Source organism: Rousettus aegyptiacus, unplaced genomic scaffold, assembly GCF_014176215.1.
Source record: "Rousettus aegyptiacus isolate mRouAeg1 unplaced genomic scaffold, mRouAeg1.p scaffold_m13_p_3, whole genome shotgun sequence".
Classification (NCBI taxonomy): domain Eukaryota; kingdom Metazoa; phylum Chordata; class Mammalia; order Chiroptera; family Pteropodidae; genus Rousettus; species Rousettus aegyptiacus.
Window position 1 is genome coordinate 121,282,455 of NW_023416306.1, and position 27,916 is coordinate 121,310,370.

Genomic DNA, 27,916 nt, shown 5'->3' on the forward strand with positions numbered 1-27,916 from the left:
GGGGTCTTCCCTAGCCATGTCTAGTTTATCAGTCATACGAGATTTTAGGCAATATTATATGTATATGTTTGGGGCTCTCCCCTTGTGCAGCATCCCCCTGCAAGCCCCTGGTGCCACCCAAGCTACTGACCTGGCACTGATTCTCAGAGTGAGCAAGTCCATCACTGCAAAAGTCTGGTCACAGACATGGCACCTTTAAAAGGCATCTGTAGCTGCTGCAGCATCTGTCCCACTCAGTCTCTTGGGATCGGGCAGCCTCATGTCCTTGTCCCCTCCTACCTCCTACCATTATAGGGTGATTTCTTATTTCTCTCTCTAGTTGCAGTGATTCTGTTCATCTAGATCCCAGGCAACTTTGCTTGCTGTTTACTCCCTGTTTCTGTCACAACTTTGATATGGTCTCAAGAGAGATGAACAAAGCCTCTATCGTTTATGCCATTTTTTATCCTGTCTTCACATTTCATCATTTGGCTTTAATCTGGATTATAACCTCCTCAGAACTGTCTTCCCTGTCCATGTAAGTGAAACCTTCCCCAACACCCTGCCCCTTGCAATAGATCTATCCCACTATGCTATTTTGTTACCTTAAATAATCATCACTATCTGAAATTATTTGCTTGTTCACTTTTTATCTCCTCCACTAGAATACATGCTCCATATGTTAGTCTAGGTTCTCTAAGAAGCAAACACCAAGACGGGATTATATGTGCAAGGGTTTTAGTAGGGGAAATATTTGAGAGACAAAATAGGTAGGAAATACAAGTTTGAGAGAGTCATCAAGACGTGATACAAGTCTGATTCTGAAAGAAGGAACAAAAGCAGAAAGGTTTGGTTGAAGTGAACTAGACTGCCGTGTGGTCTGAGGGATGTTCAGCAAGACCATCACTGAGTTCTTGAGCCATGGTTGACCATCCTATTAGTACCATGTCTCCCAGGAATGGATTTGCCTCAATATCTGCCACAGTCAGTGAGCGGTAGGAAGCAGCCCATGGGAAGTGTGGTTGGAGGTGAATGATACAGTGCACTTCAAAGCATGGAATCTGAGGTTTTTAGTCAATTATACTACTGTAGTTGAAGATGTACGTGACACATTCTCATGCCTACCACATTTTATAAGAGCAAGGACTATATTCTGCTCCTCTGTTCTCAGTGCTTTTAATAATGCCTGATACATAGAAGATGCTCAAGACATACTTGTGGGATGAATGAATGAGTAAACAAAAGAATAAAGAAACTTGCCCAAGATCACATGAGTGGGCAAACAAAATTTGGAAACCAGCTTCCCCAATTCTAGGTATTTGGTGCTGTTATTGCTTTTTGACTATGCCTACTATATGTCTCTCAGACAGTAAAGTGGGAAAAATAAAACTAATTACATATCCTTGATTGAATCTTGAAGGCATATTTACACTCCTTCTGCAACATATTATCCAAATAGTCTACCTTTAACACCATTTTTTTCTTAAGCCTGACAAAAAGAACAGAAAAGTTTACCACCACCATGCAAAAGAAATAGTTTTAACTATCCTCCATCCTGCCAAATGTACATTTGTATAATTAAATGTACAAAGTGGAATCTTTTCTTTTCAAGAGCAGTTACAAAGGGGAGAGAAAAAAAAAAACAGAAGCCAATGCTTTCAAAAACATTCAGAGTGAAAATTAATTCTGTACTCTCAGTAAATGTCACATAAAAAAGAGCAATGCCTTCATGTTACCACTGTTTGATATTATAATCAATGAAATTGGGGATGTTTCTATAAAGGAGTTGTTGAGTTTTATCACAAAGGACAAACATCTAACTTGACCATCTTACAAAAATGCTCAAAAACAGAAGAGATGTCTTAAAACAAGCTTCAGTGTATGCAAGGCAGCAAAATAATAGAAACCACATAAAATTGTTTTTAAATATTACACTTTGAAGCCGATAACTTGAGATCAAAGACAGTGGCAAATTGCTTATCTAAAATATCTTCTCAAAAATCTGGATGCAAAAATAAATAACTTTGCTCTAAGCCTTAATAATTTTCCCCAAACCAAAATAGGATGGTACTAGCTGTCCATCGACCAAGTCCAATATTGTAAGCAAGTGAAGAAACACTGGCGGCACATAAGAGAACTTGCTAAAGTAATGTGGGTGATGCAGAAGACCTAATTTTCTGTGGAATTTGCAATGGATGGAGCATCATTATTTGCACAGGTAGAAATTAGAGAGGATTTAACATGGTGTGAGAGGAAGAGAGGCCAGCAGCCTGATGATGATGGTGGAGGGTTCTAGTGGAGGCAAGGGTAAGGTGTTAATTTTGCCTAATATTGTTTGTTGTTCCTAATCTTGGTTTAATATATGAATTCTCTGAGCTCCACTTCAGACTTACTAAATCAAAATCTATAGAAACAGGAACTGAAAACCTTCTTCTTCTTCCTCCTCCTCCTCCTCCTCCTCCTCCTCCTCCTCCTCCTCTTCTTCTTCTTCTTCTTCTTCTTCTTCTTCTTCTTTTTAATTTTAAGATCAATATGTGATCCACATGCTTCTCCATGTTTAACTGGCTGGCTGCATTTGAATTCCAGTTACATTAATTACTAGGAAATTAATGTCGGCAAATGCCACTATCAGTATAGATATAGACAATATGCACCTTTATTTTTCCAACTGAGCATACCACTCCTTGAGCATACTGCTTTTATTTCTTTAAGATGTTTTTCTAAGATTTGCCTTAACAATGTTACATGCTCCCATACGTGGTGGAAAGGAGAAAGAGGCTGGAGTGAGATGGGAGATACTGCACAGGTGTTTCACGGGCATGATAAAGAGGAACAGAGATGATTTCCAAGCCAAAGAAAATGAAACTGACCCACATTTTTAACTGTTTCATTGAGATATAATTGAAATACAAGCAAATACATATACGTAAAGTATACACTTGGTTGAGTTTTGACATATGCATACATCTATAAAACCATCATTATAATCAAAGTAATGAACATATCTATTATCCTCCAAAATTTCCTTGGGCCACTTTGAAATCCCTCCCTTCCATATTTCCCTGTTTTCCTTTCTTGTCCCCAAGCAACAACCGATCTGCTTTTTATCAGTTTAGTTTGCATTTTCTAGAATTTCATATAATTAGAATTAGTGACTCTTCTCTCTTTTGTCTTGCATCTTTCACTAAGTGCAATTAATTTTAGATTCATCTTTATTCTTATTGTATAAAAAATGCATTCCTTTTATTTGCTAAGTAGCATTCCATCTTATGGACATATCAATTTGTTTACCTGTTCACCAGGTGATGAACATTTGGGTTGTTCCCAAAGGTGGCTATAACAAGTAAGGCTGCAAAACACATTTATGATAGATCTTTACATGGATATTTGGTTTTAATTTCCTACGGTAAATACCTAAGACTAGAATCACTGGATTATGTAGTAGACGTATCCATTGCTTTTTAAGAAACTATTAAACTGTATTTCAAAGTGATTAAACCATTTTTCATTCCTATCAGCAATGTATGAGAATTCTAGTTCTTCCACAATCCAAGTAGCACTTGGTCATAATATATTATCATTTTTATAGTTAGCTGAATTTCATTTGCTAAAATTTTGTTTAGAATTATTGCCTTTATACTCAAATAAGATATTGGTCCACGACTTTCTTTCCTTGTTATGTTTATCTGGTTTTGGTGTCAGAATAATGCAGGCCTCATAGAACGAATTGGACAATATTTTCTCCTACCCAGTTCAAATTTCTGTAAGGGTTTGTGTAGATTTGGTATCATTTCTCTAGTAAATGTTTAGAAGATTCATCAGTGAAGTCATTTGGGCCTAGTATTTTCCTTTTCAGAGGATTTTTAACTACAAATTAATTGTTTTAAAAATATAAAGCTATTCAGGTTATTTATTTCTTCTTGAGTAAACTTTGCTAGTTTGTGACCGCAAAGGAATTTGTCAACGGTAACTTTGAAATCCAGAAAACAGTGAAACAATGAATTAGAAATGCTGAGAGAAAATTGTTTTTTATTCTTGGTCAAATAATTAAGATTGAGGTAGAATGAAAATATTTTCATCAGGCAAGCTCTCATTCTCCAGAAGCTACTGAAGGATATGCTTCATCACAATAAGAGGTTAAATCAAGAGAGAGGAAGACATGAGAACAAGGAAACATGGTGTCCAGCACAGGAAATGCTAGAGTGATGCTGTACCTATAGAAAACCAGTCCAAATAAGAGCAAAAGGACTCTAGGATGGAGACCTCCCCAAAAGACTAAATAAATAAATAAATAAATAAATAAATAAATAAATAAATAAAATGAAACTGATATTTTGAATTATATGGAAAATAGAATTCAAAGAATTTTTTGTATCTATTATTATATTTGAGAAAAAATATAATAAGTACCTAGAAAGCTAAGCAAATGAAAGAATGAGGCAGTAATGAACATAAACAAAATTTGTATATAAAGAAGCTATCATACTACTCTATTTGTGTGATAGTGAACAACATAGTATAAAATATAATAATGTAAATATTAAGAATTCATTTAGCAAAAATAGTGATATTAAATTGATAATATGAATTATTCAGTTGATAGATTGGGATAACGAAATTAGGGTCAGGACGTGAAACAGAGAGAGGAAAATTCCCATCTGTCATAGAGTGTAATCAACAGGTAATTTCTAAAGTAGGTAAATATAAAGAGCATTAACATAGTATTTATATGTATGAGGAGCTAAGAAACAATACTGAGGTAAAAGTAGTTCTATTGCCTGGGTCTCTATTTTTCCTCTATAAGCCAAACAGTATTAACTTTTTAAACTATGTGCATTTATTATTTTGATTAAAATTAATTTAAAATAGACTAAAATTATCACTTATTTCCACTAATACAATGTTGTCAGGGAACTTCCTAATGAATCTTCGTTATTGTATCAGAATACTTACCAATAATCCTTACATTATTTATAGGACAAAAATCTCAAGGTTCTTAGCTTGATGCTTGTATCGGTTAGCTATTATAGGATAGCTATAATAGCATAAAAAATAAGTATTTCTCACTAGCCTACAGGTCAGCTGGGTGCTTCTCTCTTTAGGGCCCACTCATGTGTCTGTGATTAATTGAGGTTCGAGTGAGTAGCTCTGCTGACATAGACAGCATTTCCCTCACATGTTTGGAGATTGTTTTTGGCTAGCCTTGAATGGCTTTGGCTGGGACAGCTGGGCCTCATGGTCTCTCACACTACAGCCTATTAGTTGGACTTGTTCATGTGGAAGCAAGCTAGGGTTCCAAGAGAGTGAAAAAAGGGTATAAGGTCTTTGGGTCCTAGGCTCAGGACTGGCGCACAATGACTTCTGCTTCATTCCATTGGTCAGTGCAATTGTTAAGTCCAGCCCAGATTCAAAGGGTAAGGAAATAGATTTCATCTCTTGATGAGCAGAGCTACAAAATCACATTGCAAAAGGTATGGATATGAGAAGAAGCAGAAAATTGTGATCATTTTTGTCCTCAGTCTCCCTCTGCACTCACACTCTCACTTTCCTTCCTACGTGGGTTTCCCAAGTCCAAATACATTGTCTTAGTTCAGGCTGCTATAACAATATTACCATAGATTAGGTAGCTTAAACAAGGAATACTCATTTCTCACAGTTCTGGAGGCTGGTAAGTCCGAGATCAAGACTCCAGCAGGTACGATGTGTGATGAGGACCTGCTTCCTGACCTGTAGAGAGCCACCTTCTTATTGTATCCTCACACGACTGAGGAGGTCATCTGTCTTCTGTATCTTCTTACAAGGGCTCTACCCTCATGAACTAATTACCCTCCAAGGTCTCCACCTCCAAATACTGTCATACAGTGGTAAGGGCTTCAGCATATAAATTTTGGAAGGACACATTCAGTCCATAGCATACATAATAGGTCTCCATGTTGTTGTCTCACCCAAAGGGCTTTATCGTACTGTTCAGAAGATATTCAAAATCCTCCCACCCATTCAGATCCTAGATCAAGTCCCTTTTCCCATTTTAAGCCTTCCTTGGCTTTTCCAAGTCTTTTGTAATCTCCTATATTGTCAGTGTCACTCATTTGGTCATTTTAGTAATTTAAGTTTGTCATAAAAATATCTTAGTCCTGAACTGGACCACACTTTCCTTGATGACAGAAATTCTGTCTTATGATGTTTTAAAAATACTACCTTCTAACTATAAGACTGTCCATAAAGGTTTACTGAATGAATGAATGGATAGACAATCAGGCTGCCTCTTATGACAGACTACTACCTATATAATATTGGGTGGAAAAAGAATTGGGTAAGCCTCCCACTCTGTAAAACTATGACTCTAGAGTGTATACATTGAGCAATTTCCTGGAATAGAAGAAAAAAAGAGAAAGAAGGAAAGAAAGAGAGAAAGAAAAAGAAAGGAAAGAGAGAGAGAGAGTGAGAGAGAGAGAGAGAGAGTGAGAGAGAGAGAGAGAAAGAGAGAGAGAGAGAGAGCGGGCAGAAGGAAAGAAGGAAGGAAGGGAGGGAGGAAGGGAGGATGAAAGAAAGAAGAGAAGGAAGAGGAGGGAGAAGGAGACAGAGGCGGAGGGAGGGAGGGAGGGAGGCAAGCTACTTGCAGTACACATAGGGTCATTGAATCTCCTTCTGGACTAAAATAATGAATGCTACTCCAGCCTCTCCTGTCAAGAGTGTCCTACTTATGTCTATTATGTTGGCAAATGCCCTTTTCCTGTTTAGACTTCCCTCTGTTTGGACCAAGTGGAAAGGGAACCGAAGGGAGGTGTAGTGTGAGACTCTGTCTCTCCTCCACAGTAGGGCAAAGATGTCAAGAGGCTTTCCTGCCTTTCTGATACTCCCTTCCTGTTGCATGAGTATCTTGGCCTAAAGCGTTTTGGACAATATCACAAGAACTAGGCGTCCAACATTCCTTTTATTGATCATATGAGGAGTTGAGTGCCAGTCTACAAAGAAATTGGCCCTCCTGCCCTCTCCTGGCTTCCCTTCAGGACAGAGAGAAACTATTACTGTTTCTCCTAAGCTTCCCTGCCAATCCGCTGTTGTTGAAACTTCCTCTCTCACCCATCTGTATTTGATCTGCAATATATTTTGTTGCTCATTTCTGGTAAAACATTCTAAAGCTTAGATATTTGTTTTTTTCAATGCTTTTCTGTAAGTCCATTAATACTTCCTCTTAAGGTACTATCTTTTCTATTGCTTTAACTCATGCATAATTTGTTGCTGGATTGTGCTGTCACCACTAAAAGTTCTGTCAATTTTTCCTTTCCAATTTAACTGCAGGATACCAGCTGTTGAATGTGTTTAAAGTTCTTATTGCTAACGACAAGACCATCCAAATCAACCCCATTCCATAAAATTAGAATTCTTCACAGCCCTGGCCAGTCTGGTGAGTTGGCACCTTTTTGGGCATTTTTTTTTCTATTGCTCCAGAGCTTAAAAGAGACATTGCCAGTTTAACCTGACATTTGAAGTATCTAAACATAGCTATAAAAACTTGATAAAGATTAAAATGTTTTCAAAGTTTAAAATGTTCTACATGTCTCATAAATGTCTCTTAATTCCTGAATTAAGACATATCATAATTCTGATGGTTAAAAAGCAACTGATACTGTTAGAAACAATAAAGTAGAGAAGAGGTGGGTAGCAGATGAATGGTGCTCGCTGTTTGTATTACTCATGCTGAAGATGCATATAAAACAAAACATAGTTAATAGAAAAACAAAGAGAGGGTGAAATGAAAATTCAGCTGTGAAGCTGTTGATGCTTATCTCCCCTTTCAGATGCTGGGTAAGAAAACCACATGGTGGTCCATGTGGCCGTGGGCACCTCCAGGCATTCTTTTCTTAAAGACCATCCTGGTGTTTAACACCATGTACACATATGACCTTCTCTTGAATATTGTACACCACTTAGTAAATGCCCTCTAATTCCTCTGCACTTCGTTGGCCTCTTCCTACCCTCCCCTTTGCATATCTCTCACTAACTCTTCAGTCTCTCAGTGAAGAATTTCTCTAAGTGGTATGTCTCTGTTTCCAGCTGTTAAAATTGTAACCACCATAGAAGGATTTTCTAGGAAGCTGATGAAGCTTCATCTCAAGATTCCTCACTTGCATGAGCTTTGTCCAAGGCTCTATATCTAATTTTGTATTCATATTATTATTCTTACAAGTGTTCTTCTAAGTCATATAAGATTTAGGTCCCACAAAACCCCAGAATGCCCCTGGTCTCTACTTGCCCCTGGATCCTCTCTTATCCATTAATCCATTTAAAATCAAAGCCAATAAAAGAAGCATCAACTTACTTTTTCTTTGAGTCTCTCCATCAAACAGGCAATTTGTCAAACTTTTTTTAAAGTCATCTTTTCTTTTTTCCTGAGTTTTCCCCATGCTTAATATGTCATCACACTTTTTTAACAATTGAAAAAATTCTAGCCTCAAACTAAAAACTTTTGTCTTCTCCTCATCGCTTCATTATCTTCAAAATGGAGGTTTAAGTCAAGCTGGGGGACTGCTCTTAGCCTTCCACCATGACTCAGGAGAACTTCAGTTTCCAAATGAAAGAATGCAGGGGGGTACCATTTAAGATACATGCCTTCATAGCCCCCAAAAGGCTGGATCCTTTCTGCGATGTGTCATTTTTTTCCCCTTTCCTTAGGATTGGGATTTCAGAGTCTTTGGGAATGAAAATGAGGTCATGATCTTATGGCCAATCTTTCTGCCCAGTAGAGAAAGCCCTACATGCACAGTTTTGTGATGACTTTTGCCAATGATTACTCACAAGGTGAGTCTTCATATACCTGAGTGAGTGATACCAGGACAGGAAATTAGAATAATGGGATGAGGAGTCTTTTGGTCATCAGAGGGCATGAGCCCAGAGTGGAGCCTGTAGTTCCCTGAGTAAGGTGCTCTCGGGATAGGGTAGGGAGGTAAGTGAAAGGAACAGGTCCTCAGAGCTACGTTTGGCCCCCTTCATCTGAAATGTTTGAGTTGTGGCTTTAGCTAGAAATGAGATGTCTCTAAAATTCTTAGCAGTCAATAAATATTAGCTATTATTAACATGATTATTTTCTGGGAGGATCCTAAACAAAGTGAATCATCAAGTATTTCATAGGTAAGAGACAAGTAATATAATACTAAAGAGGATGGAAAGACGTGCCTATTGGCCAATCGTACCATCCTTTTCCTAGACCACAAGGAGCCCTGAGATGGGGGCCAGAAACAGATAGAAAGAGAAAAAAAATATGTAGAAGATCAAGTGTGTTGAATATGAACATGAATTTTTATGGTATAAAATGGACTGCGGATAGAGTTTGAACTGCTAATGACTGTCAGAGGAGGATCTTTAATGTATACTGAGCATTTTCTTCCAACTCCAGAATAGTTTCTTTCTCCACATGAGTCTGATGAATCTCAAAGTCTGGAGAGGGCGGCAGAGAAAACTGCCAGTAGAGAAAACTGGACAATGAAGAAGTTCTTTCTATTGGCAGAAGAGTCCTAATTAACTGGTCAAGCCAGATAAAATACCTCCACTTACTCAAATTAGCAGGTCTATGACACTTCAAACGTAAAGATTATTAGTCTATTTCATAACAGAAAATTGCGAAGTTGCTTATTAAATGCAAAACAAGTGTCACACACTCTCAGGGTTAGAGGCCTAATTAAACACAATTCAGTTCAATCCTGTTGTTTGTCAGATGATGTAATCCAAATTTAGAAAGGCCAAAAGACTTGTTTGTGGTCACATTGTGAGTTGACCAGATAGCCAAAGTAGAATCAGCTGGGATAGACAAACAATTGGCTTGGCTTTAAACTTTTTATTAATTCAAACTTGATCATTCAAGTTGGTTTAGAAATGTAGATATAGATTAAAAGATGCTCATATGTAAGTGGAAAGAAAATAAGAAAGATTTGGTTCATATTTATACTGATTTTTCTTCTCTAAAGGGTAATGTTTATAAAGACTGGTTGACTCATAAACCATAAACTTTACAAGAAGTTTTCTTCTTCTTCAAGCTATTCTTTTTCTTTAAACATGGAAAAATAACATGATAGAATATAGCTTATTGTCCTCCTATTGCGAGGTCTAAGAGCAGCCAATTCCTCCCCACCTCCAATCGACTCCTGAAGAGGAAGGACTTTTGGGGAGCACATCAATCTAATGAGAAACAAGAAACAAAGAACAAACTATTGGGAGTAGGTAGAGAAGGAAGAAAAAAAGGAGAAAAGAAGTTTTAAGTGGCTTGAGGTCAAGGAGGACAGATTTTATAAGAGAGTTTGAAAAATGTTTTAAACCATATATTTCGGTCTCTTTCAATATCCTCCAATAGACTTCCTAACTACTTTAAAAAAAAATTATTTATTTAAATTAGTTTCAAGTATACAGTATGTTGGTTAGGTATCTATATATTTCATAAAACGATCCTCCCAATTGCTCCCTTCCTCTCCTAGCCCTCTACCTCACCATCATATTAATGCTAACTGAATTTTAGACTTCCTCATTACTTTTTGCTTTTAAGTTGTGCTTCTTCTAAAGGGCACTGCTGTAAAACTGAACCTCCCTTGGAAGCTCTTCTTCTGGCTTCCAGGTTTATAAGGTTAACAAGCAGAGGTTTACAGGAACCAACTCGTATTCACGCACAAGAAAAATTCTGTGTCTCTCTTCTCAACTCCATTCAGTGGCCTCACATTGGAAGCTTGAAGTTGGGAGTATTTACACCACAGAAATTGGGAAACACTTTAAATCGGGGCTTGCTTTTCTCCCCCTAGAAAGCCAGCTTACCAGCACATCACTAGGTAAAAACAATAATAAAAGTCTCCTCCCAATTCCCATGTTCAGATTTTGTTTTTTAACTATGGTAGCTATGTTCTCCAGTGGACTCTCTCCATTTAAAATAAATGCTTCTAAAAATATAGCATTGGGAACTGGAAGAAAAGCAATGGAAAGCTAACTGCTCATTTCCTTTAAGTAATAACTCGTGCCATTTGTTTGAGTTAACTCAATGTGATAGAATGTGTCACTGAACATAACCAAAAAGTCACTATATTAATCCTGACAAGTCCAGTCTTCATTCAGGAAAAAACTAACCTTTGGGCCAAGGTCATACCCCATATACTACAATACTAGCAGCTGTGTCATTATCACCCACCCGTACAAGTGAAATCAAGGATCAGAGTTTGAGGACATGTTTATGGTTTCATTCAAACCCATCTCCCGTCATCAAAATAACAATGCATGCAATAGCAATAGATAAACAACATCATCTTGGCATAAAAAAGATAGGAACTTTTTTATCTTTTAAATATTTAAATTTATTATTAACAGCATAGCACTCTGGTAGGAGCCTATAATATATTTTTATAAGATTCATTCCTTTTTTGTCATAAATACCTTTGAAAATAATAAAGTAACAGACCCTCTATCTAGAAAAATAAGCAAGACAAAAGTCTGTATCTGACTCCAGTTGACTCCAGACTACAAACCCTGCTTATAGATAAGGTCCCTGTTCTCAAGGAATCTGCAACCTCCTTAGGGGAACTTCTCTGAGAACTTCTGTTCTGAAATTCCCTTAAGAATCTATAACACTTTCTGTTCATAATCTTAGTCGTGGCATCTTTGTCTTCTTGGGACGGGCTTAATTTACAAGGAAAAAAAAAAAAAAAAACGCCAAAGGCCCTTTGGCACAAAAGCAGATAAGTAAAGTGAACAATGAAACGAAATTACCTTTTTTGGTAAATAGAAGCAGAGAGTAGAGTAATAGGGTCTTTTTCCTTTTTAACTCATAAACTTTTTGGAAAAGAAATCAGTCTTATTATCATATACCCTAAATAGTTAATATGTATCAAACTTTTATCATGTAGCAGGTAGTGTGTTAAATGATTTCCATTCATCTGTCTAAGCTTGGTGAGATATATAGCACTGGTATCTTTAATTTATAAGTGAGAAAACAGGCTTAGAGCCGTTAAATAAGTATCAGCCTGGAGTTTGAAATGAGTCTTCCCGACTCCCAATCCTGTGCTCTTAACTATTATTAAGAGTGCTTCTTCCTGTCCACACGTGAAAATCATACATAGCATTCCATCATTAAAGAAAAGCCACTAGAATGAAGCAAATGAGACTTGAAATACGGATTCCGAGGAAGCAGCCACCTGTGTGGTTTTTGATGCAAGAGAATTGCATGAAGGAAGTAAAGCTTCAGCTCGGTAGAATTTAAAGGAAAGGAGTGGTTGCAGCCAGCAGCAATAGCAAGGGCGAGGGTTTAAAGGTAAAAACAGCAGGGTGCTTTTGCTAACAAAGGGAGAGCACAAAGGGACAGAGCAGGACAGGCACAGTGACAGCAGGGCAGACAGCTAAATGATTGCGAGTTGTGGTGGTAGCCGACGAAGGCAGGGCAGCTGCTACAAAACAAAGAAAAACCAGCCATGTTGCTTCCTAAACCCAGAGGGGGGAACCAAGAACAGCATCTAAGTCAGATTCTTAGCCTAAAGTTCCCAGGGAACTATGAAAAAAAAAAAAAATCCCGGGCCCAGGCTCAGACTGAATCCCAAATGAAAGAATCTAGATTGTTGGAGATGGAGTCCAGGCCTCAGTTTGTTTGGTTCATTTTAAGTTCCCCAAGGACGAGAGCCACTGGTTTAACACCTTCTGTTAAATAGACAAAATAGATAGGAATGGAGTTTGAGTATGTGAAATTCAAGTTGACAGTCTGAGAACCAGTCCACGAAGAGGGTCATAAGCAGAAAAGTGAGGATACATCATGGGCTGGGACCAAGAGACCTGACGGAGTAGGCGAGGCATGACAGAAGTGAACCCTACATGTAAGCAGAAGGCATTTGGGTTCATACCAACTCTATTCACACAAAACTGATAGAGAACCACATCTAGAGGCAGAGAGAGAATCGAGACATGATTGATTAAAAGTATGGACTTTACCACTTGTTAGCTATGGGACCCGAGGCAAGTTGACCTCTGTGAGCCTGTGTTCTCATCTGTAAAATTAGAATGTTAATCATATCTATCTTTCAGGAATATACATCCACTAGGTATAGGAGAAAAATTATGAACCGACAGTCCTCTATGAGATGTCAATTCTAAAACAGGTTGAAAGCTGAAGCGAAAAGTGCACATTCCTGAAAACAAGGAGATGGCAATAAAAAAGTAGATTGGTGCCAGGTGGTAGAAGAGCTCGCTCATTTTTTTTTGTAGTAATGATGGGGAAAGAGAAGCACGACATTTTTGGAAGGCAATGTGGAAAAATAAATCACGAGCCAGAGAGATGTTTATCCCATTTTATCCAGTAATCCCACTCTTGGAATTTATCCTAGAGAAATAAATCAACAGAAGAAAAAGAAGCTGCAGTGTATAAAGATATATAATATAAAAGAGTGGAAACAATCTTAACTGCCAAATATAGGTCAATGGCTAAATAAATTGTTAAACAACTGTTCAGTGAAATATTAACTTTGGGATTCAGGAACCTTGTTTTATTCATCTTTTAATTTTTTAAAGTTTATTCTTATTTATACAAAAAATCCTTAAAAACATTTAAAAATATAGAAAAGGCTAACGTCCCCCTTGACCACGCTTAGTTTTCTGTCTAAAAGTGGACACTGTTAACAATTTGATGTAGACTCTCCAAGACATTTTTCAACATGTTTACACACAAACACATGTACATACGTATATATTTACATATGCGTATACACACATATATACTTATGCATACACATTTTAGAGAGCTATGTATTTTGAGTACGTTAAGAAAATGTTATCTCACTATACTTGCTTTTCAGTAACTTTTTTAAAAATAAATTTGATCGTTTGCTTGTTTACTTAGCAACAAACCTTGGAAGTTTTCCCTGTCAGTATTAATAGCAAGAATACATGCTTTTTAAAGAGTGAGTATCTCACAGTTTATTTAACCATTCCGAGTATTATTGAGCAGTTACGCAGTCTTTTATTTTCATAATTACATGTGAACTGTTTCTGTCTCCCGAAGCACATAGCAAGGTTTCTTGAGGGCAGATATGGAAGAGTAAAATGGTAGGGTATGTAGAAGTTCTGTGCATTCTGAACGTAAATAGTTAATAGCTGTTCTGGCTTTCACTTGGCTAGCAGGAGAGGGCAGTACACATTGTCTATGCTCTACTCTAAAGTAAATATTATCAAACATTTTAATCTTGTCAATCTGCTAGTTTAAATATTAACTATTACTTTAATCTGCATTTCCTGACTTCTTGTTAGGGTAAGCCTCTCTTTTGCACATTTATATATATATTTTTTGGTATGGTACCTGTTTATCACCTCTGCCAATTTTTCTAATTTATCATTTTGATATTCTTGTCACACAGTATAAGTGCTCAACTACTTAGTGAACTGAATAACACTATTCAAAATTATTAAAGCCTCTATAGAGATACGTATAATATTTATGACAGTGTTAGATTGAAAGAAATAATGTAAATTATGTGCAATATGAAATGATTTCCATTCATTGGAACATAGACTGGAAGGGAACACCTAAAATAATACCAACAATAAAACTAGAAATAGTAGTAGCACTTAGCAGTTGCTAAACACTGATCAAAATGTTTTGCATGTATTAATACCCTTATTCCTTACAACAATCCCTATTAGATTTCTCTGAACTTGCTACATCACAAGTATAAGCAGCAAAGCCAGGACTGGATAATCCTAGGAAGTCTGACTCCAGACTTAACTACTACATTATATTAATATAACTTTTAAAAAATTTCTTCAGAATTTTCCCTTTAGTATTTTTCAATAAGAAATTACATAGAGAGGTTGGGGACCTTTCAAGTCATGCATCTTCAGGGGGTGTCTGCACCTTAGAAGGGTCATCGTGGCCCTCTATTTTGCAGGTTCATATATCCAGGTGGCCAGGTCCCAGGGAACTGAGCCATGTCAACCAAACTCAAAAGAGAATGACTAATTTATAAATCAGCACTATGTCAATTCTGTTCATTTATACTGAGAGCTTTCATTGCCAAGAGAAATGCAATATTCGTGGAAGTCCAAACATGTTCTTTCTGCTGGGTAAGTCTAAATTAGAAACCAAATTAAAGAGTGAAAAAAAAAAAAGTTACTCAGTGAGGACAGAGTCAAAGCAATAGGAACTGGATGTGCATGGGAAAATAGTGTCTTCACAGAGTAGTTAGAAAGAATCCCAGTCCACAAATATAGGTGTACAAGAAAAATGGCTCTTTTTAATAATTTAATTTCTGCTCTCAATCTTCTCCCCACCAAGCTACTAGAAAACCTAACTTCAGTCATTTTCTTACTTCCCTCTTCTCCCAGTGATTTCTGAAATCCTATGCAAAGCCACTATGTTGAGGTGGGGGTGGGGATCACACTGTACATCATGTGGTTATTGATCCATCATCGTTAAGGCCATCTAAGTTCTGTCCTTTCTGGTATGTTGTCTGCTGCTGCTTCTGTGCCTTTTATGGGGCACAGGAAGCTATCACCTGCCCTCAGGCCCATCTCAGGGCCAAGGCTGCCTGTGGTCCCATGCAGCCATTCCTGGGATGTAAAATATATGCCCTCTCAAATAGGGATACGTTGGCCTTCTCGCTCTCCCTCTCTTGCCTTCCCTTCTCAAACCAGGAGAATTGCTTTTCAAAGCTGGGGAAAATTCCACCTTTATGGTTCTGGTCAGACAATTTCTGTGCTCCAAATCCCCTCCTCTCTCTGGGACTTAGACTCTTGTACCTAAATACAAGATGACTATTAGGACAGTTTCTTCTTTTGTATTGGCAGATCTCTTCTCTGACATAATAAGCACAGAGACAACTGTTCACTTGGGCTTAGGATGGAAAACTAGAAATACTAAAAAAATGAGTATAGATCTCTGCAGATACAGGTAGATAAATAGATAGATATGAATAATATCTCAAGATATACCACGTAGTCTCATTTACGTACGAGAACATTCAAGGCTCGCTTTCTTCCCTGGACAATGCTGACATTCAGTTGGGTCTAAAGTAGCCAACTGTCCTTTATTTGAGCTCTTTAACAGCTGTGCAAAACCTCTGTCCTTCTGCTGTTGCTCCTGACAGACATGCTACATTCACTTTCCATCATATTTTCCTTCTGTTGCTGTCCCTCCAGATGTCCCATGGCTAGCCAGGGCCATTTGCCTGCATAATAATTGTCAACACATAGTAAAGTGTCATTTACTCCCAACAACTTAATAGGAGGGTACCTGGAATAGCACTATTTGGGTCTTGCCACCCTGAGGGCAGAGACTGCTTCATGGATATGCAACCTGTGCAGTCACATGAGAATCCATGTTTGCTTTAATGCTCTGCTGTCATCATTTTTAAATTCTTAATAATTTTTTAAACAAAAGGCCCCTACACTTTTATTTTGCACTGGGTCCCACAAATTTGTACTGGGCCCCACAAAGTGGCTGACTCTGCCAAAGGGTCATCTTCTTCTGAAAAGGAGATTTGTGAAGTCTGTGTGTGGAGACCTATCTCCAGGGTTTATGAAACTGAGAAACTGTGAAAAGAACCAGACTGCAACTGCATTTACGGATTCAGTTAGTGAATCATTTTTGTAGATTTGGTTCAGAGGTACCCTTTAGAGTCATTTTTTTCAGGTTCAAAACTCTCAGGCTTTTAGAGTGATTTTAGTAATTCTAACAATCCTTTTTGTGAGTTTAATATGCATACTATCTTCTTCATGTATGGTTATATCCATACTCTCATTTATGGCTACAGCCCTACAAAAACAAACTGATTAGAATAACAGAATGATTGCAAACAGTGTGTTGAAATTAATTTCAATAACTCATTTTAGAATGACTACTGGTTTAATTGGATACTAGTATCTTCCAGTTAATGTCTGTGGAAGCCTAACCAGAATAACACCATGAACAACCCTAAGCTAATTAGGTTAATGTGATATGCTAACTCATGAATCAATAGGCAGTCTTCGACCATAAGCTTACCATTAGCTGTGGCATTGATCTGAGACAGGAGCATGACACCTAAACTTTAGGCTCCCCGATTAGGTTCAGAGAGTGCTGAAAACCAGTTTTATCAATCGATGGGGCCACATTCCCTCCTTGGCATGGTTAATAAAACACTATAAGAGTTGTGGATAAATGGTAACTTCATATATCCAAAAAGTAATAGTATATATATATAATTTCCTATAAAGTGAAAAGTAACTCAGGGCATGGAGGCTCCAAATCAATGCACTTGGGACAGCAGCCACCCTTCAAACTAATCTCTATATTTATGGTACTCAACAGATGATTCTGTCTTCAAACAATCTGTGCAACCTTCCAGAGAACTCGGAATGTCTTTCATCACAGAAGGAAGAATGCCGTGGCCTATTTTTGAGATGATTTATGACTCTGGGAGATGACCTTTGGCTATCTAGCCTTCAGCTGGCATTCATTGACTTCTCCAATGAGTAGCATCATATGTTGAATGTCTCCTGACACTTAACACATCATATATGTCAACTGCATATATTGGCCATCAAACTGGTAAGGTCCTATCTTCTCATTAGTGCTGCCCTTCTCTCCTTATTAATATTACTTAAATGTGCCAAAAAGGAAACCAGGCAGTTTTTGCTTTAAACATTCATACATCTAGAGTACAAATAGAGTATGGTCCAATGAATAGTGTTTAATAACAAAATAAATTAATGGTTTAATTCAAACAAAATAATAGAAAGAAGAGTGGGAACAAAGACCCACTCTTAGGTTCAAGGATTATCTCTGCCTTTACCAGCTGTCTATCCCTGGACATAACTTAGACTCTATGAGCTCCATATTCAAATTGAGGCTAATGTGCAAATATACAAATTAACTAATAACGAATTCAGACTAACAGCTTCATGGGGTTGTTTTGAGGTTTAACATAGATTATTTTAGTGAAAATATTTTGTAAAGGGTGAACTTGAAAGCAAATATTGATTGAAACTTGAGACAATATGAGGAAATTCTGCATAGCTTTTATTAATTTCTAAGCAATAATCCCAATTGTGGCTGCTTTTAAAATTCCCAATGCCCAAGCTGCATCAATTAAATCAGAATCTCTGGGATTCAGGCATCAGTATTTTTGTAAAGCTCTTCAGGTGATTGCTACATGTAATCAAACTTTAGGATGACTCAGGGATAGAAAAAAACACTTTCATGGTTCGCTTCCTATAGTTTAAGCTAGCAAGTTAAAAGATTATAGGTTCCCACCTGGGATGCTGCTAGGCATGTTGCGATTGCTAAAGAAATATTTGTTGATAACACCCCTCTAAATGACTATAAAGGGAGTTGAAAACTCTTTGCATTAAGTCCATGTTATTGCAACTTATTTCTTGTTTAGTGAGTTATTTGTGGGGAAAGGACAGTAATGTCTGTCAAAAAAATTAAAAAGACCCGGCATGAAAAGTTGGGTGGCATGTTGACCACAACCACATAGAAACAACTAATGAAAGGAGGCGGGAGAGAAAGATGAAGCTGTGCTGGGGGCCTTGGCTGGCATGTGTGCATGCAACTTTCCTTGCTGGCATGTGGTGTGCAGCAGCCTGCCTTTGGTGTCTGGCTGACCATGGAGGATGCCAGAAAAGTGTAAAGAGCCTTATAAATGTGTCCGCTGAACATCACTGACAAGCAACTGGACTCCAGCTCTCCCATCTGTCTCTGGCGAGATTGCCATCAGCCTTCCAAGTCTGAGAGAGCAGCTGTGTGATAAATCACTCAGCAGCCTGGGAAAGTCCAGGAGTTTTCTCATGGTGGAGAGGCAGCTGCCCTCCAGGTGGTGGTGTCCGTGGAAGAAGAACAGGTCCCATTGAGCATCTCACGCAGAGAACTAAGTAAAGGCTTAGGAAGGGCCCCCAGAAAACCTAGAGGGACTGATATCGTTGCACTGGGCTGAGAATTTTATATATGTGATCACATTTAATGTTCATGGCAATTCTATAAGGTGGATAGTCTATGTTTTGCAGATTCAGAGCTTCAGATTCTAAAAGTATAAATCACTCTCTGTGGATCACATGTCTAGGAAGTGACAGAGTAAGAGACTTAACTAGATTGTCTGCCACCAAATTTGTTTCTTCTCTATCATAAGGACCTAAGTCACCTTAAGGTGATTAATCAACTAAATCTTCACTCAAACCAAGCAAATCTTTGGGGTCGTTATGAGTGTGTATGCTCTTCTCACATTCTGGAGCCATTACCTATGTTACTTTCATTCCAAAGAATAAATCAACCTACTATGTGACTGTATGTTATCACATAGAGCCTTACTGTTTAGAGTGTGGTCCAGGATCTGGCAGCATCACCTGAGAGCTTAGTAGTAATGTAGATCAAGCTCCACTTCACTTTAACAAAATCTTCAAGGGATGCATTACAGTTTACAAAGCACTAACCTACACAGAATTCTTTCTCTGAAAAGTAATTTAAGTCAGTGAATCTCAAATACGTAGTCATTAGAATTACTTGGAGGTAAAGAATCAAAATGCAGATTTCTAGATCCTTAGCCCAAGAGTTCTAATTTAGGAGCTATGGAGTGGGACCTGCGGGTTATGTGTTTTAACAAGCAGCCTAGCTGATTTAGCTAAAAGTAATCTGAGAACAAGACTGTGGTTAACATGGATTCAGAAAACACAGCACCTGCCTTCATTTATAGGTGATGAGACTGAAGTCAAGGAATGAGAGGCAATGACAAGATGACATTGTGGTTGATGTTGGAACCAAAATGAGACTTCGGTCCTGAAACAGACTAACCACCCAGTTCAAGATTGTAGGCCTTGGGGAAAATCATTGCCAAGCCTCTTCCCCTTTATTCATTCTAATACTTTAGAATTCCTGATCTAAGTGCAGTTGATTAACTCCTTGCCGAGAAAAAAATTCTAGAGATAGTGTTGGAGGAAACAGTGGGAGTCACTGGATCTCACTGAGGTCGTTGCTTTTATAGGCCTGGATTTAAAGTTTGTTTTCTTTTTAATAAGCTAAGGGATTGCTTTGGCAAGGAAGAGTTGGGAAGCATAGAGAGTCAGAGTGAAAGTAATAAATACATCTGTATGTGCTTATTTGTCCATTATCTCTTTTAACCCATGCAACACCCTGTGAGGTAGCATTTTACAGCCAGTAAACTTCAGAGTCAGGGATGGAACTCAGCCTTCTGGCCTTAGGGATCTCTCTGTGGTACAATTATCACTTTCTGGGGAATGTTAGGAAATACTATCTAGAGACTATAAGAAGTTAGTAGACAATAGGGTACAAACCCAAGGAAACCCAATTAAAATCATGCTTAGATCACAGTTTTAATTTTATCATCTTGAACATGGAAATCCAATATCATCTCTAGCACTTTCCTACATCTCTTGGGAAGAAAAGAACAGAAAGAAAATCTGTGGAGTCCCTTTATTCAGAAATCATACTTTTATTTTGGATGTGACATGAAAGTGGAAAAGCACAATTTTTGGTTAAAATTATGCCTCCTCCATTTATTAGTTGTATGATACTGGGTCAGTTTTCCTAATATCCCTGAGCCCAGTTTTTCCAATCTATAGAAAGTTGGGTGATGCTTCCAGGAATCGTGGAATCTCATATTGGGAAGAAGTGAAATGGACACAAGACAAAGTAAGAGAATGGAGAGCAAGAACTGACCAGGAGGTCAAGACAGACAGTGATAGGGACTGAGGGGCTTTAGAGGACAAAGGGTTAATGAGTAAGGGGAATACATAAGGAACTGGGTACAAGCATAAAAATAAGAATAGATGTGAGAGAACAAAGAACTAAAAAATAAATTTAAGCCAAATTTAAGCCAACTAGAAAAATAGCAGAGCACGTGAGATAATACGAATAAATGGGTGGACAAATAAGTAAGTCAATGAGAAATAAGTGAAGTGAAGATGACTATGGGGAACGGGTTTGCTCACATACCATATTTTGTAAAGTAGCTTTTACTTATAAGGTCATATTTAATCTCCTTGGTAACTCTGTGAGGTGAGTGGAATAGATATTATTTCTTCCCATTTTACAGAGTAAAGAAATCTGAGGTAGTTAAATCACTTGCCCAAGATTGTGATGTAAAATGGATGAAGCTCTGAAATTGAATCCCAGAGCTCCTAGCCACTTCCTCAAGAGCCCCAGGAACTGCAGAAAGGAGATTGAAGGGCAAAAGATCTAAATGAACCTAGGGCAACTAAAGAACCCAGGAGGTTCATGTATTCTATCCTGAGAGAGACCCACAGGCCCACTCTGTGGTGGGGACCAACATTCGGGTTCTGAATTGTTCTAATCCTTGTAAAAAATACAAATGGAATTCCTTCGAACTCAAAAACCAGGAAGCATGCTACTCGAAATTGTTTGTCTTTGATCTAGCCAATCCTCCACTATTTGCAAAATGAACCATAAATTTGGTCTTACTTCACTTCTTCTCGAAACCTACAGGCTACCCACTCATCACAGAAGCCAGAGTACAGCCTCCCATCTACAAGTCCATCTTCTAGAGTTCACCCCATGTTCTTTGGACAGGGCCAGTGTGTTCATTGGCAGACAACTGCAGTAAGCACAATTTTCCTAAACCATTCTGAATTCCTCCTTTGATGTTCGTTTACAATTCTGTCCCACACACTGCAGTGCCTACAATTTTTTCTGAATCAGATCCAGCTCTGATAACCCTGGGAAGCCACACCACTGCTAGGGGAGAAAGATTTAGACATGCAATTCTTTGCCATAGCAAGAAGAAATCAATTTAAAAAATATTGTCATTGAAACAATGGTGCTTCTTTCCAAGAACTTTCCATTTGAGGTGATTTTATTCAGGCTTGGTTACAGCCTAATGTTTCTAATCAATGCACGTTCAGTAGAGAGTTGATAAACCAAACACATTCCCTAATGACAATAGGAAAACTGTCTTTGAGTAGTGACAAAATATTCATATGGTCGCCAATGTGACTTGCACTTCTCTTGACTTTCAAAAGTGTCTGGGGAAGGACCACAGAGATGGAGTGTGGCAGGAATCTTGGATGGCCAGGAACCTTTCTCTAAATGCTTATTCTCAGTTTCACAGCATGAATTTGATGGGTGCATCTGTCTCAAAATCTTGCCTTTCTTATTTGTATCTGTTTCTATTTGTATCAGGATTTACTCCTTAAGCAAACCTCTAAGACAGGTTTCAAGTGGAAAGTAGGGCTTTACCACAGCAGTTCTCCTTCCACTTGAATTTCTACAATGTGCAAGAATGTGAGCCAAGTACTCCTTGTCTGTACGCCTACTAATTCGCCATAACACAATTCACAACCCTTGAAATATAAACATAATAATCTCGCTCTTCTTTTTAGTGCCAACTGGCCGTAGCAATCATAGACTGTGGTACGCAACATCTGAAATGACCCCTGCCCTCACAATGACCTCTACCTCTGTATTATTCCCCTTACCTTGAATGTGTTATGGATCTAGTGACTTGCTTCTAACTCATAGATTATGGTAAAAACGATAGGATGTCACTTCTAAGTTTAAGTACAAAAGGCTATGATTGCTATCTTGCTCTCACTCTCGTATTTGCACTCTCTGTTGCCCTCTTCGTTCCTCTCTCTGATGAAGCAGGCTCCCATGTTGCGAACAACCCTACAAAGAACTCTGCAAGGCAAGGAACCAAAGGAGGCCTCTGATCATCAACTAGTAGGAACCGAGGGCCTTATTCCAACAGCTCATAAGGAAATGAATCCCAACAAAAACGATGTGAGTGATCTGGGAAATAGATGCTTCACCAACCAAGCCGCCAGATGAGACTATAACCCCAGCCTGTGAGATACCCAAGCGGGGGGCCGAATTAAGACACACCCACAGGAACTGTATAAGTGTTGTTTTAAGCCACTAAGTTTTGAGGTTAATTTGTTACACAGGAATAGATAACTAATACCAGACTCTTACTCAATGTTGCCACTAAGATGATATTATGACATATCTGTTAATCTCACAAACTCCACCTGCATTTCCTCACCCTCATGAACGAAGCCTATTCCGTTCTGTGTACCTTGGTTTATGACATCATTCAGTTTCCAGGTTTTCTTGGCCTGCTGCTTAATTTACTTTGCCACCACTCTATCATTTCTACTGTTGGCACCTTAATAACTCATAGTATTTTCCTTTCTCCTTATCCTCAATAAGCCTCAGCACATTCTTCCATAGTAGATGTTCAGTAAATAATTGTGGATTGGTTTAAATGTAAACATTCATTTCAAATCATTTGCTTAAAAGATCTGTTGAATACCTATTATATGCTAAGTACTGAGGATGAAGTGATGAATAAAAATAGACACAATCTTTGTCTTTATGGAGATTGCCATTCTAGAAAGGGAGGTCAATTATACAGCAAATGCGTTGGCTATTAAGTCCCCTGAAGGAGAAGTAAAGGTGCTGCAAAAAGATTAGAAACAAAGGGATTTTACCTAGTGAGAGAAATTAGGGGAAACTCAAGAAAAAAGTGCTTAAGGGTGAGTGAGAGTTAGTTGGCAAAAGTGAGCACAGGGTGGAGGTAGAGGGAGCAGGGAAGCATTCCAGACAAAGGGAACAGTATGTGCAAAGCAGGATCTTTAAAGTGTTGAGGAGGGTCAGTGAGTCTTGAGATTAAAGAACGAGGAGGAGTGTGATCTGAAATGGGTGGAGAGTTAGGAGAAGGCCAGACCCAATCCCATCTTGTTCTAGGCCAACTTTGAATAATGGATATTTCAAGAATGTCCAGAAATTTCCTGTATTATAACTACGTTCTCTTGGTAGTATTACAGTCAAACAGATATTAAATATCCTTTGGCCCTATTTTAGGGAACTGTTTTTTGAAACTTGTTTTGCTGACACCCTTAAAAGAAATTAAAAAGTGAAAAGATGTGCCCCTTGACCACAAAGAGTTTGCGTTCTAGATGAGGACTCATCATGGGAAAAATTTAACGGTCTCTTAATCACAACAATGCAGTGCAGATGAAATAATAAACCAAACCTCTAAATGTCACAAGAGAACTTACAAGTAAATAATCCTAGGAGGGAAGGGGACCCAAGGGGTAAAAACCTCTCCAAGATGTCTTGTGGCATCGTCTGGATCATGAGATGGGAGGACTAGATCTCAAAAAATAGAAATAGAGACAAGGTCCCATGAAACTTATGGAACACAAGAAAAAACCACGGATATTTCTAGGGAACTCTTTGCTGAATGTTTTAAAGCCACTGTTCTCTTAGAGGTGCTGTAGCCATTCTGTTCTGCTCATTTTATATGGAAATGGTAGAAGATGGCAACCACATGTGACTCGTGTGCCTAGCACAAATTCACGCTCAATAGACACTTGTTGAATGATTTGGGGATGGTTCATTCATTATACAGCAGATCCTTTACCCAACATGGGACATTTTTCTGCAAGAGGAATGACATAGTTTATGAACTCAAAGTATCCTGGAATCCTGCTGAGAGGCTCTTTCTCACTCCTCCCTAACTTTAAGATTCAGCCAACTTGTGCGGATGGTCTCTGAAGACCTTCTGAAAAGCTGAGCAGTGTGGGCAGAAGAGGCAATATGTGAGCCCATCAGTGAAAGTCTTACTCATTAACTCTACTTGGCCAAATGTGTGCAGGGAGCCATCTCTTGAACTCACCATTGAATATGTCGAATTTCAATGGATATTGGGCAACCCTGACAGTCCAGTGTTCCTGACAGCAGAATTATAGTCTCACATGCAACCACGAAACAAAAACTTGACTAGCAAATTCCAAGTATACCATAATCTTATTTAAAAAAATACCCACATGGAATTTTTAGGCATGTACAGATTTTTACTGATTGACAATGGCCACATTTTTAAATTACTCACTATGTTCCCAGCATGCTATATGTTTTATGTCACTCAGTCCACACACAAAATTGTTAGATAGTGCCAGTATCTTTATTTTACAGACGAAGAGACCAAGGCTCAGAAAAGTTAAGAAAACTTCTCCAAGATCACAAAGTAGCAGATGTGAAATTTTAACTCAGATGGGTCTGTTTCTGGGAACAGCTCAGTTCTAATGTTATTTCTTCCATAAAGCTTTGTGTGAGTTCTCAGTCCACTAAGACCCCATCAGACTTTGAACCACTGTGTTGCTAAAGAGCTGACTGGTGATTGCTTACTCTCCTCTCCTCTGATCCCACAAAAGAACATTCCTCTATGAAGCAGGTACCCAGGCTCTTCTGCAGATGCCACAGGGGTTTGGAGGCCCCCTGGAAACCGGAACTTTCTGCCTTATTCCCCAGCCCCAGGTGGCCCTATCAGAGAATCCTGGTCTAAACACAGAGGCTGGAGCCCTAGGCATGTTCACTGGCTTCTGCAGAAACATCTTTCTCCATGGGGTGAAACCCAAGAATGACTCAGCATGACTCACTGAAAACCCAGGGAAAGTGAGGGCTGCTGTGGTTTCTCCTCTTCTTATGCAAAGGTCAGATGATCCTGGGACTGGGCTCTCCCATGATGTCTGAGCTGCCAGTCTGATGTCCCCGTCCCGAATCTGTTCACTTGTCTCCATTGCCTCTCCTTCTCCTCCCTTAGGGCCAGGATGACACCTCAGTGGACTCACATCTGAATCATACCAGGTCAAGAGGGAGGAAATTAGAAGTGAGGACAAATGTTCTTTTCCTTGGCTGAGTGGATAATAGTCCTAGAAGTCATAATAACCAGCATTCGTTGGCATATTCAATATGTCAGCCGCTGTGTGAAGGGCTATAATGCAGCATAAATATTAACTCTTCCTATTAGTGAATGTTTACTCTGTTCCAGCCACTTTTAGAAGCTTTACAGGTATTAACTCATTTAGTCCTCACTACAACCTCATGAGGTCTAGGTCCTATTATTATCATCGCCATTCTACAGGTAAGAAAACTGATGCAGGGAGAGAATAATGAAACTTCTCAAAGCCACAGAGCTGGAATGTAGTAGAGAGTAGTTGGAACTCAGGCAGCCTGGGCTCAGGGCCTATTTATTTAACTACTTAAATATATAAGCTAATCCTTGCGAGAGCCCCTCAGTGGTTACCATCCTTTCCATTTTGCAGACGAGAAAGGTGAGATTCTAAGGGTGTTAAATGACTGAGATAGATGTAGAAGCAATTAACAGGGGTAGGAAGGATGTGAGTTTATTCTGGTTGCAGTACCTGAGCTCATTCTCCAGCATCATGCTGAGCTGAGGCTCAAATGGGGTCTTTAACAGGAAATATTCACAAACCAGAAGGGCAGCATGGCCAGGGACCATTCTCTAGAGGATGTTAGGGTTGCTGATTTTGTCCTTGCAGGATACCTTATTCTCAGAATGGCTGCGGCCACCACTCACCAACGAGTCACATGCCCCTCCTCAAAACTCTCACAAACATGAGGCAAGCCAGCGTGGCTCCCGGCTCCATCTAGCAGGACTCTCTGAAACTCACTTCAGGAGCCAGGGAAGAGCTCGAGAACCAGGGCACAGGACCTGTCTTCGTTCCACCTCCTGGGCCTACACTCAGACTGAGAAGCTGGGGTGCCAAATGAAATCCCCCATGTGAGTACTACCTTCATCCTCATTTCTAGCCCCTCTATTGTTTGTTAAGAGGGAAAATAGATGGCTGCCTTTTAAAGAGTATCAGTGTCCTAATCTAAATGCACGGTGATTTTCAAGACTGAAATTTGCAATCACTTTATAAGTTTGGCCAATGCTTGGTGCATGGGAGAGGGTCGATGACTAAAACGAGAAGATGCCACTTGTTTGTTTTTTGCTTTTCTGGGGGAACCACATTCTTCTTGATTCCATTCCAGGCATGTGGTTCTAGTTTCCCTGGCCAGAAACAGCAACTGGGGCCCAATCTGCACTGCGTCCACAGGAAACTTCACAATGGTTTACAGTTTACGTATGGAAAGCATTTGGGGCTGTGTCAGTCTCAGCTGTGGGGACAGGTGGGGCGCAGCCTGCAGCTCTGCTTTCAGCTGCCAGACTGCAGGGAGAGGCCCTCGCCTCCTTCCACGAGGTGTTTCCAGTAAAAAGGGTTCATTTTCTTCATTAGAAATTAAATAAACAGATTGACGATGGCACGACGTTTCTCCAGGAAAGAGGAAAACAGTTTTCAAATGTCCTCGGTGAGCTCCTCTGATGTGCCTCTGGTGTGGGGAAGAGAGAGGTGTACTTATAGAGAAAGCAAGTGGAACGCCCCCATGATTTCACCACCAAGCCAGGATCCCCAGGCTAGAGGGGTGGAGAGTGCCTACTTGGCTACGCCATAGGCCATCAGGGCTTGAGAAGACACAGAGTTCAGGCTCCCTACTTGGCAAACGAAGACACAGAACCCAGGGAGGCAGAAGAACTTGACCAGCAGTCAGGGAAGAGCTGCAGCTAAGACTTGCAATGCCTTAACCCCTGTGCAGCTTGCTTTCTGAAATATTCCATTCCACACAGCCATCTACAGCCATGTGCCACTTAATGAGAAATGCATCGTTAGGTGATTTTGTCATTGTGTGAACATAGAGTGCACTCACATAAACCTAGAGGATATAGCCTACAACACACCTCAGCTATGTGGTATAGCCTGTTGCTCTTAGGCTTCCAGTCTGTACAACATGTTCCTGTACAAAACAACATGAGATTAAGTCAAGCACAAGAGAAAATGATGCAATCGAGAGACGCAGTAAACACGAGATGTATGAGGCTGTTGCCAGTGTAACGGGACATACTGTTTCACAGCAAACTTTTTTATAAGCAGAAAGAGAATACGCTAAAATAAGTATAAAAACTATAGTATAGTAAATACATAAACCAGTAACATAGTTACTTGTTTTCATAAAGTATTATGTACTGTACATAATTATATGTGCTAAACTTTTATATGACTGGAAACGCAGTAGGTTTGTTTTCATCCTCATCATGTAAGTAATGCATTTAGCTGTGACAATACAATG

The 27,916-nt window shown here is 39.0% G+C and overlaps 1 protein-coding gene across 1 annotated transcript; it reads left to right on the forward strand.

Moving 5' to 3' along the window:
• The first annotated feature begins 22,591 nt into the window (after positions 1 to 22,591).
• On the forward strand, positions 22,592 to 27,244 carry LOC118615098. The gene is made up of 4 exons (XM_036239545.1): positions 22,592 to 22,720; positions 25,548 to 25,613; positions 26,287 to 26,528; positions 27,043 to 27,244. Exons 1-4 carry the CDS (start codon positions 22,592 to 22,594, stop codon positions 27,242 to 27,244), a joined length of 639 nt encoding a protein of 212 aa, XP_036095438.1.
• Positions 27,245 to 27,916: the final 672 nt, after the last annotated feature.